At 56.3% G+C, this 11,020-nt stretch overlaps 1 protein-coding gene across 2 annotated transcripts; it reads right to left on the reverse strand.

The window, feature by feature from the left end:
- Window positions 1–1,115: 1,115 nt before the first annotated feature.
- Window positions 1,116–10,559, reverse strand: IL34 (interleukin 34). 2 transcript variants are annotated; one of them, XM_056136329.1, is made up of 7 exons: window positions 10,426–10,559; window positions 9,956–10,331; window positions 4,782–4,915; window positions 3,147–3,224; window positions 2,779–2,937; window positions 1,729–1,864; window positions 1,116–1,509 (listed from the first exon to the last, which is right to left on the reverse strand). In XM_056136329.1, exons 2-7 carry the CDS (start codon window positions 9,981–9,983, stop codon window positions 1,337–1,339), a joined length of 708 nt encoding a protein of 235 aa, XP_055992304.1. In that variant the 5' UTR covers window positions 9,984–10,331; window positions 10,426–10,559; the 3' UTR covers window positions 1,116–1,336. The 2 variants fall into 2 exon arrangements, with proteins under 2 accessions (XP_055992304.1, XP_055992303.1); XM_056136328.1 differs by having other exon boundaries at window positions 2,779–2,940.
- Between the last annotated feature and the right edge of the window lie 461 nt (window positions 10,560–11,020).

Raw genomic sequence — 11,020 nt, forward strand, 5'->3', positions numbered from 1 at the left:
CCCTGAGGCGAGAAGGTTCCTGTAAGTCACTAGGTCTCGGAATGGCCTTGCCGGGCCCGCCGCAGGGTGGCAGCTTGGGCACCCGGAGAGGGAGCGGGCTCCCAGCCGGGAGGACGGGTGGTGGCTGGCGCCGGGGAGGGATGAGGAAGCTGCAGATGGCAAGGAGCAAGGTCAGAGTGGCGGAGTGGGGTGCTGGCGCAGGGTCCCCATGGGAAAGAGCAGAGTCCCCAGTGGGGGCCTCTCCGGCCGGAGGTGCCCCCACCCCCCGCTCCCCCTGGGCTGTACATAACTTCTCCATCCCCAAGACCACCTGGTAGCTCCCAGCCCCCAGGATCCGAGCTGACTATACCGCATCAAAACTGGTTGGGGGGTGGGGGGGCTTCTTTACCTTCCTGTTATTTTTCATTTTGTACAGAGAAATATTCTTTTCAGAAGCGTCTTTTGACTGAAGTAACTTTTCTGGTGCTGTTGTTAACTTGTTCCTTTTTTTCTTTTTTTCTTCTCTCTTTTTTTTTTTTAATTTATTTCCCCATCCCAGACCTCCCTCCCCTGGTTCTGACTCACTCACGTTTTCTTTCTTCACCACTTACTATCACCTGCCACGGCACCCCCATCCTGTCTGAATCATTTTTGTTTCTTTTCTCTCTGTCAGTTTTTGGGAGAAATTATCCTCTCCCCCGCTCCCACCCCTCCCTCCACCCCTCCCTCCCCGATCTCAATAGTCACCGCTACAAGTAACAAATGCACTGTGAAGATTCCAGTATTAATAAAGTTGTACTGTAATTAACAGCTTCCTCCGCCTGCAGTGTGAGGCCCACCCACCCCCACCCCTCCACAGCCCAGCCCAACACCAGGCCTGGCCCAGCAGGCCCCAGAGACCCTGCACACCACGCCCCAATTCCTTCTTCGGCGCTGCAGCTGCCAGGGAGCAGGTTACCCGACCGTCTCCTAATTCATCCCCCCCAAAATGCAAGCCAAGTCCAAAGGAAATGAAACAAAGCTGATGTTTAATAGAAAAAAAAAATCTGAGGAACAAGACAAGCAATCACTATGGCAAGATGTGGCGTGTGACCTGGGCTGACCCCACCCCCCTCCCCCCACCCCCCACTCAGGCCTCAGGTGAGTCAGCACCGGGTGGTGCCAGGAGGGGTCCTGGACTGTTCCTGATGGCCACCAGGGTCCACAGGTGTCTTCCAGGAATCACCCTCCGGGGAACAACACCCTTCCCGGGTCCCACCACCCCTAAGACTAAGGCCCAGCAGCATGGCAGCTGCCCTCAGGTCACAAACAGGCCGTTTGGTGTAGGGGGGCCCGACCTGGGGGACCCCTAGCAGCCTTACTGAGGGGGGAGCCCAGCCTTGGCTCCGGGGGAGCGGGGCAGGGAGGTGGGGGGAGGCTGGCGCTGAGAGTACAGCGGGGGCACCACACACTTGGAGGAGGGCTCGGGGCCAGGGGGCAGAGGACTGGGCACCTCACAGTCATGCCAGGCCAGGGCAGAGCTTGCTTTACCTGCGGGCGACAGAAAAGGAGGCAGGAGTGGTCAGCCCCGCCCCTGTCCCCAGCCAGCACTCCTGGCTCTTGGCTCTGCACCCAATGCCCCTCTAGGGTTGGGGGGTAGGGGGAGCCCTGGGGAAGGACACCACTCCCTCGGTGCAGTTCTGCCTAGTGACCTGGGCCAACACATGTCCTGTCCCCAGCTCCTCCCCCCGCCCCCCCAAAGATCCTTACAGCAAGAGCAGTAGAGCAGCTCCATGACCCGGAAGCAGTTGTCCAGTAGGGCTTTGGGTCGCACCAGCTTCAAGTTCAGTCCTGGAGCACTCAGAAGTGACAGCAGTGATTGCACCTTGGGGCTGACCTCCACATCCTGGAAGGGAGGAAAGCAGCCGGGGTTACCGTGTGAGGGGGAGACAGCGGCACCCCTCTGAGTCACAGCACCAGGAAGACCACCTGGAACCAGGAGCCTGCCTGCAACTTCTCTTTTCTAGCAGGCACCAAGTCTCCTGTGACGATCCCTGGAGCACAGCCCTGGGGAGCGTGGGGGGACTTGGAGCTGTCAGCCCCTGCCTTGCAGGATGCCAAGACCCAAAGGCCCCCACAGGCTCCAAGGCTGAGGGCGAAAGACCCTCCTGAGGGTGGTCTCGGAGCAGAGCAGAGAGGAAGTCATGAGGTTATACCCAGGGCTGGAGAGACGGCACAGGGGTAAGGTAATTGCCTTGCATGCGCCTGACCCTGGTTCACACCCCCGGCACCTCAGGAGGGGTCACTCCTGAGCAGAGTCAGAAAGCGCCCCAGAGCACCACAGGGTGTGACTCCTCCCACCCTGCCAATAAAAAAAGCTACATCTAAGGACTGGGGGTAGACTCCAGTGATTCCAGTGTGAGCGTATACATGCAGACGCACCTGCCCACGCACCTGCGCACGCAGACACACCTGCACACACCTGTGCACGCAGAAACACCTGCATATGACCACAGGCACACCTCCACACACCTGCCCATAACCTGCACATGTAGACACACTTGCACACACACCTGTGCGTGCAGACATTCCTGCACATGCACAAAGATATACCTGCACACACAGACAAATGTGCATGCACACACAGATACACCTGGACATGCACAGACACACGTGTGCATACACACCCCTGTCCATGCAGACACACCTGTCCATGCACACAGATACACCGCCACACACACACACACACACACACACCTGTTCACACCTGCGGATGCACCTGCTCGCAGGCATATCCGCATCACGTGGACACGCACTCACCAGGAGGCCTTGCTGGATGTCCAGCAGCAGCGTCTGCACCTCCTGCAGGTACGTCCAGGACGGGTGGTTGTCGAGCAGCAGCTCCTGCACCGCCTCGGTGGTGCTGAGGCTCACCCAGACCCACAGGTAGCGCAGCTCCTGCTGGCTCACTTGCTCCCTCTGCTGCGGGGACAGGAAACACCGAAGAGAGTCCGGACGCACGCCCACCACTTCTTTGCCCACTCAGACTTGTCCTGCAGGGGAGCACCCTAGGGGTCCCTTCAGGTGGCAGGCCGGGGGCCTCTGCCGGGGGCATTTCTGGGTGAGCAGGAAAGAGCCCGGCCCAGGACCTGCCGGGACCCCCCTGCCAGCCCCAGTGGGAGCCTCACCAGTCTGCTGATGTTGGCCATCCTGAGCACCCCCTCGTAAGGCACGCTGACCCTGTAGTTGATGGGGAAGTAGTGCTTCTGCGGGGGAAGAACGCACAGGCCAGTCAGAAACGGCACCCAGTCACCAGGCCACCCTCGGGGCTCACTCCCTTTCCTCAGGGACCCAGAAAGTGCTCCCGAGGACAGAGGGCTCCAGGAAACATTCTCTCAGGGATGGGAGGCGCTTCACACACACCCCTCAGCATTTTGCACACCTGAGAGTGGAGACCCCGGAGTTGCACCCTGCGGTGCTGACTTAGCACACACCTGTGGCTGGCCGCAGTCAAGACTGTTCCCGAAGGTGGACCTGCAGCCAAGTGACCCAGGCTTCCCCCACAGTAATCGGACCCTTCACTCCCAGCCAATATCAGGGAAAGGGGCAGGGAATGGGAGTCAGTGGGGGGGCACAGAGACCCTGCATGTATGGTTGCGGCCATCACCCCAAGGATAAACACACAGCAGGGAGCGGATGAACGAATAAGTGTCTGGGGCTCCCTGAGTCCCACATGCAGGAGAGGGAACACAAGATCAGACCAAGCAGGGGACGAGGATGGACAGCAGCAGGAGGAACGCGTAAGCTTGAGTGGAACAGTGTGAGTCTGTGAGTGGTGTGACTGTGTGTGAGTGGATGAGTGTGTGGTGTGTAAGTGGGTGTAAGTTTGTGAGTCTGTGGTGTGAGTGATTTGTGAGAGTGAATGAGTAGTGTGAGTGGACGAGTGTGTGTTGCCATTGTGTGAAAGAGTGGATGAGTCTGGTTGTGAGTAGGTGTGAGTCTGTGTGTGTGTGTGTGGTACGAGTGATTTGTGAGAGTAGTATCATTTTGTGAGAGAATAGATGAGTGTGTGGTGTGATTGTAGGAAAGTACAAGAGTGTGTGTTGTGGGGCTGGAGAGATAGCACAGTGTTTGCCTTGCACCTGGCCGACCCAGGTTCAATTCCCAGCATCCCATATGGTCCCCTGAGCAAAGCCAGTAGTAACTCCTGAGTGCAGAGCCAGGAGTAAACCCTGTGCATCGCCGGGTGTGACCAAAAAAAAAAGTGTGTGTTGTGATTGTGTGAGAGTGAATGAGTGTGTGTGGTGTGAATGATTTGTGAGAGTGAATGAGTGTGTAGTGTAAGTTTGTAAGAGAGTAGATGCATGTGTGTTGTGATTGTGTGAGAGAGTGCATGAGCGTGTGTTGTGATTGTATGAAAGAGTGCATGAGCGTGTGGTGTGATTGTGTGAGTGTGCGTGCATGAATGTGTGTTGTGATTGTGTGAGAGTGCATGAGTGTATATTGTGATTGTATGAAAGAGTGCATAAGTGTGTATTGTGGTTGTTGAGAGTGCATGAGTGTGTGTTGTGATTGTGAGAGTGGATGTGTGTGGTGTGATTTGTGAGAGAGTGGATGGATGTGTTGTGTGATTATGTGTGAGAGTCATTGTGTGGATTTGTCTTGCCAAGTATATGAGGTCAGTGAGAGTGTGTGTGTGTGTGTCTGGGGGTAAGTGTGGACATGTGCACATGGGGGTTGGAGAAGGGCCCAGGTGCTGCCCCTGAGGGTGGGACCCAAGTGGCCTTGGGACTGGGGAGGGGACAGGCAGTGCCCGAGGTTACCATGTACTGAAGACGGTTCCTGTACTGCAGTTTGTCGCGCAGAAAGCCTGTCACATCACATTCCTCATTCTGGGGCAAAGGCCGCACCTGCAAGCCTTTGTTCCCCAAGGTAATGCCCAGCAGGACGCCGAGATCTGTGGAGGGCACCCGAGGAAGCCCATCAGTCACTCTCACAGTGTCCCCACCAAAGCTCTCCAAGAAGGTCGGACGGCAGAGCCTTGGAGTGGGGGTAGGGGGCTGCCACCACCAGAAATGCCTTCCCTGAGTTCTGGGATCCAAGCTTGTTCTGAGCACAAACCCTGTGCTCCATTCCTAGCCCAGGGATTGAGGAACATGCCCTGGGGGTGGGCTCTGGTCTCCTGCGCCCCCCTTCCCTGTGGCTGATGGGTTCCAAAGCTGCACTTGTCACATGGGGTCTCAGGAGACTTGGATGATAGCTCCAAGTCTTAGATAGTTTGTGGGTGACCTTGACATCCCTCTCAGTGAGATCTGCCAGTCAGGTGGGGCACCCTTGGTCACTCTGCAATGCGAAGTCTGTTTTCTCAGTTTCTCTTTACAACTACCCAAGGAGTTACCTGCATTCACCACTGGGAGTCGCTGTGACCTCAAAAACTGTCTCAGTGATTGCCCAGAAACTAAACAGCCTTAGAAAGAGGAATTGCTGGGAGGGTGTGTGGAGGTATAGTTGGAGTTAAGGCATTTGCATGGGCAAACCCCACATCATACAGTTTGATTTCCTGTGCTGCATAGAGCTGGGAGTAAGGCCTGAGCACTGCTGGGTTTGGTTCAACCCTCTTCTCCTGGCACCCCAGGGCCCCGGAAAAACAGAAAATTTGGAATAAATATGAACAAAGGTTGAGTCCATCAGAGCAGACAGAAAACACACACTCATGAATAAACATTAAAATGATCAGATACCGACATCCCACAGCTATGTAAGCTCACTCATGAGCTCTGCAGTCTCATGATTACATCTCAGAAGAGATGCAAGTCAAGCCACAAAAATTCATGGGTACACCAGTCTGCCGGATGAAAGTCTGGGGCACCCCTTTTGGGTGGGGGGTGGGCTGAGTCCTCACCTGCCACAGCCCCGTCAGCTGCAACCACACCCCACAGCTGCCACCCCTAACGGCCCAACTCCCCCACTTAGCAACCTCTGCAGGGAAGACTAACTACTGCAAATTTCAGGTACATGGAGTTTTCAGGATGCAGACTCTGGGGTCTTCTCAGAGTGGGGGTGGACAGCCTCCCCCCACTTCTTGGTACTTCTGGAAGCCCCGGAAGCCACCCCCACATCCCACAACTGCCGCCATGTGAATGTTCTGGAGTTTCTGAAGAACAATCTCAACACCTCCACATTCCACAATACTGACATCCATCCCAGTAGGAGCCACCAAATTACATGGGGAAGTAACAGAAGCCAGCTACACTCGATAAAGAGTGACACAGAAGGCTCAACTAGCAAACCCTCAGACAAGGACTTAATAACCTTGTGGGGAGATATAGCAATTTTCACAAATTTTCTTTTATGGAAGTATTCCATTAGCCATTTAATTGTAACAAGAAATATATAAAAGAAATTATTTTATGCCTGCTTAGGGCCAGGCTTGGGTGGGCGGGGACGGTTGGGAAAAAGGCAACAGTGGTGGAGGCAAGGTCACACTTGTGGTGGGATCGGTGTTGGGATCTGAAAGCCTGTAATAACTGTATTAGGAACAACTTTATAAATCAATGGTGTTTAAATCAAGGGGAAAATATTTTAAAAACCATCAGATCTCAGGTTTCCCCCGTCAAAATGGCAACTAGGGAGTTGTGGTTTTTTTGCTTGGGCTTTGGGTTATACCCAGTTGTGCTCAGAGCTTAATCCTGGCTCAGGAGTCACTCCTGACAGCGCTTGGGGATCATACGGGGTTATCAGTGATCAAACCAGGGTCAGTCTTGTGCGAGGCCAGCGTCTTAACGCCGTAATAGCTCTCCAGCCCTGTTTTGTTTTGTTTTCAAAAGCATTTACTGCTCAAAGCCGTGAGGCAGAGACTCTCATCTTGGAAAGCAATTTGGCAACTTTTATTAGTGGACTTATTAATATCCACGCCCTTTGGCCCACTAAGCCTTAAAAACGTCTACACCCTTTGGCCCGTTAAACTCACTTCTAGGAACAAATCTGAAGGAGAATAAAAACAAGAAAGGAAAAAAAGTATTTTTGGCTACACTTCAATGCCACACTGTTCCACAGCAGTAAAAATCTTCAAGTAGCCTCGACATTAAAAAATCATGATTAAAATAAAAAAAATAATAAAGTCACGAGTGGGGCCAGTGACAAAGAATGTTGATAATGTTGTGTAATAGGGAAAATATGTGTGTGAGACTCAGGGAGGTCTTCCCGAAAGCGTGACTCAGCATCCCTCATCCGGGCCCGTAACATGACTTGCATTTTAATTCTATGTCTGGTTGTAGGTCTAGAAATAAAGAGACCTCTGTGTTATGCGTGCGTGTGTGTGTGTGTGTGTGTGCGTGCGTGCGCGCCTACACACACAGAGAAAATTTGGTGGGAAGAAACCCAATCTCTAGGGACAACTTTAGGTTCCGTATATTTCATCAGAGGCATTTGAATTCTGCGATCAATATCTACCATTGTTATAGAGACAAAGACAACCATTGTTTTCCTCCTTTTCCCCTCCCCGCCCCCCCCCCCCCAAAGCCAGGCAAGCTGTGTCACCAGATCCACCCCATTCTGAGTGGGAATTACTCACCGGACTTCCCCATTCGCCATCCTGACACAGGAGACTTCACCAGCTCGTGCTCAATGCCACCACCACCCCCCACCTTCCCCATCCACCCCCATCCCATCCCTACCCCCGCAACCTGCTGCCAGCTTGTCTTCTGAGGGTCCTTCCCTGGCCCTCTGCTTCCAGGACACTTTCTCTGCCTCTCTCTTTCTCCAGTATTTGGACAAAGGATCAAACACCAAGTGACTTTCTCAGCACCAATCACAAGACCGGGCAGGTCATGGTCTCCCTGCCCCCAGTATGTGCTTACACCATGCCCTGGGCCTGGATGGCTACTCCCCTCTCAGGCTCCTTTGAGGTCACTCACACTCTCCAGGCATGCCTAGTGCCCCATCCCTGCCCGCCCTGAGCCCTGTGTGTGTGTGTGTGTGTGTGTGTGTGTGTGTGTGTGTGTGTGTGTGTGAGTCCCCGGAGATGTCCTCCCGGCTGGCCTGGTCAGGTTCTTGTTTCTGAGTTCCCTGTGTGGTTGGGCCACTGGCCAGGGGGGCGCTTGGAGGACCGGTGATCTCAGGTAGCTGTGGCTGGTTCGCAGGGACTGCACGTGAAGACAGGGGTTTCTGGGTGTCTCTGCCAGCATCCACACCCAGCATCCTGGGGTCTCCTGAGCAACAAGCCAGGTACTGCCCAAGCACCCAAGCTAATGATGATGATGGTGATATTGGTATATCTGCCGTGAGAGGTCATCGCCATCCTGTGGTCCCCCCACAGAGCAGGTGACCAGCAGAGTCACATGGAGACGCCCCCCCAGAGGGCTGCTCCCAGGTGGCCCTGCCCTCCAGCTCTGCAGCTGTACCCCACTTTTCTGACCAGTGTGTCAGCCCCCACCCCCAAAGTGTCTCAGCTGCGGTTCGCGGTTCCAGAGGGAGGCCATTGGGTGGGTGACCAGGCATAGCCCACAGTACTGGAGTGTCACGGTGGCTGGGCACCAGGGGACCATCAATGCCTGGCCTCGCCGGCTTACACCCCTCTTCCTCCGGGTCTCCGCAGATGGCGCCGCCTATGCCCAGCGGGCGGGGCCTTATCACAGGCAAGCAGCACCCGCACTGGGGACCCGCAGGGCCAGCAGAGGCCGGAGAGGCAGATGCATCATTCCTCTCCCTGAGCGCCTGTCCCCCAGGTCCCCTCCCTCTTTAAGGCCTCGGCCCGCGTCTCCCGGGACTGCAGCTGAGCAGGCGCCCAGGTTGTTCCCTGTACCTGGAACAATGTCGTCATCCCTGTCCCAGGACCCGCCCACCCCCTGGACAACGTCATTCCCTCCCCGCCCCCTCGCACCCACCGCTGCACCCCTCGCCCAAGGGGTCCTCCTGTCTGGTCTCATGGCCCGGCCCTTTGCAGTCGAGGGGGGGGGTTGACGCGCAACCCTTTTCGGGGGGGACACGCAACCCTTTTCGGGGGGACGCGCAACTCTTTTTGGGGGAAACGCGCAACCCTTTTTTGGGGGACGCGCAACCCTTTTGGGGGGATGCGCAACCCTTTTTGGGGGGACGCGCATCCCTTTTCGGGGGGAACGCGCAACCCTTTTCGGGGGGATGCGCATCCCTTTTCGGGGGGAACGCGCAACCCTTTTTGGGGGGACACGCATCCCTTTTCGGGGGGACGTGCAACTCTTTTTGGGGAGGACGCTCAACCCCTTTTGGGGGGACGCGCAACCCTTTTTAGGGGGACACACATCCCTTTTCGGGGGGAATGCGCAACCCTTTTCGGGGGGGTGGGCGTTGCGACCCCGACTGCAGGAGCGACGCTGGGCTGCAGCGCAGTGCCCTGCAGCGGCCTGGCGCGGGCGCTGCGGAGCGCGCTCGGGTCCCTGTTGCCATGGCAGCGACGCGGGGGCGTGTGGCAGGCGCAGGGGAGCGTGATGGAGCCGGGGCGCTCATGGCGCAGGGCGCGGCTGCCGCATCCCCCCCACCCCACTGCAGACACGGTGCTCATGGTGGTCGATTTTGTATCGTTTCAACTTATTTTCCGCCGAACGCGCTGCGCATCTCTCCCGGCCTCTCAGTCCCGCGCCGGGCGCGAGGCGGGAGGCGCGGCCGCTCGGCTGACACCTGCTGCCCGCCTCCCCAGACTGGTCCCCGCTCACCCGCACCCCTCCATGATGACCACACCCAGAGAGCCCCAAAATGGCCTCTCCGCTACTTGGGGGGGCACCTTGATCCCCAACACCCAGATGGATAGGGAGGTGTCCGTGCCACCCATCCCAGGGTTGCCTATTCTGGTGCCCACCCATTGCCCAGTGCCCACCCAGTCTCCCCCTGAGCCTGTCTCTACCGACGGGTCTCTACCCCGAGGGTGAGAATCAATGCACCTTCTCACGGACAGACACCCTGGTTCCCACGGTGATGGCCGATATCCCCCCGCCAGGGTCCCCCGGAACCCCCCGGTACTCACAGCGCAGCCAGGCGAGTCTCCGGGACATGGTGGCACGCTGGCTCCCCGAAGCAGCAGAGGCGAAGTCCTGGAGAGATGGTGGCTAGTCTAGACACTGAGACCCTGGGTGGGGTCTACATGGCCTCGGGACCCAGAAGTGGCCTCGATGGTCAGGGCTGGCCCCCGAGAGGAGTGGCAGGTGCTCCAGGCAGCACCTCTTATATGCCTGGCAGTGCGGAGCACAGCCAGTGGGCGGCAAGGCCCATGGCAGTCGGACCTGGCCGGAGAGGTCCTCCTGCGCCGGCAGGAGAGTCCCCGACTGGCCCCCCGGAATCTGGGGCTGGGTTGTGCTTCCTCTGGTTTTTCCGTCTGCAGCTGCTCAGTGTGAAGTCTGGCTCTGGAGAGAGAAAGGAGGAGAGAAACCCATTATGTAAGCGCAGCACTGCCACTCAGCCACCAGTCGCAGGCACCCGAGTGCAAACTACACCCACCCAGCGCTGTCTGGACCCCAGGAGAGGCCCCAGACACTGTCCTGGGGTGGGGCAAGGGAATGACAGCAGGGACCACTGACTCCCACCCCGGAAGTGACCTCAGAGTACCAGACTGGGGCGGGAGTGAGTACAGATGACACTGACTGGCAGGCAAGAGCAGAACAAAAGCAGGCATGAATGGGCAGAGTGGGATAAATCAAGGGGGCTTCCTGGAGGAGGTGAGATTGTAGGAAAGTACCTGAAGGGCTTAGAGGGCAGGGAGGATAAAAAGCAGGTCTTTGTGACTCCCACCTCACCTGCAAACTTAGTCCCATTCTCCTAGTACCCCAAATCCTCACCTGCTTTTAGTAGGCTTGCCAGATAAAATAAATTCTAATTTCACATAAACGACACTTGTGTGTGTGAGTGTAATGTGCCTTGAATATTCTTTTTAGTTATGTTTATTCCAAGTACTGCATGAGATGCACTTAGAATATTTTTTTTAAGTAGGGGGCAGAAAGATAGCACAACAGGTAAGGCACTTGTTCTGCATGTGGCCAACCCTGGTTTGATGATTCCCTTAGCACTGCCAGGAGGGATCTCTGACCATAGAACC

The sequence above is a fragment of the Sorex fumeus genome, unplaced genomic scaffold, assembly GCF_029834395.1.
Source record: "Sorex fumeus unplaced genomic scaffold, SorFum_2.1 ptg000122l, whole genome shotgun sequence".
NCBI classification, from domain to species: Eukaryota; Metazoa; Chordata; class Mammalia; order Eulipotyphla; family Soricidae; genus Sorex; species Sorex fumeus.

Coding starts and splice junctions, on each gene's coding strand:
- IL34 (XM_056136328.1), bottom strand. CDS start 9,983: ATGTCCCGGAGACTCGCCTGGCTGCGCT. Junction 3,225..4,781: donor GGAACCGTCTTCAGTACATG/GTAACCTCGGGC, acceptor CTTCCCCCGCAG/AAGCACTACTTCCCCATCAA. Junction 2,941..3,146: donor TGGCCAACATCAGCAGACTG/GTGAGGCTCCCA, acceptor CTGTCCCCGCAG/CAGAGGGAGCAAGTGAGCCA.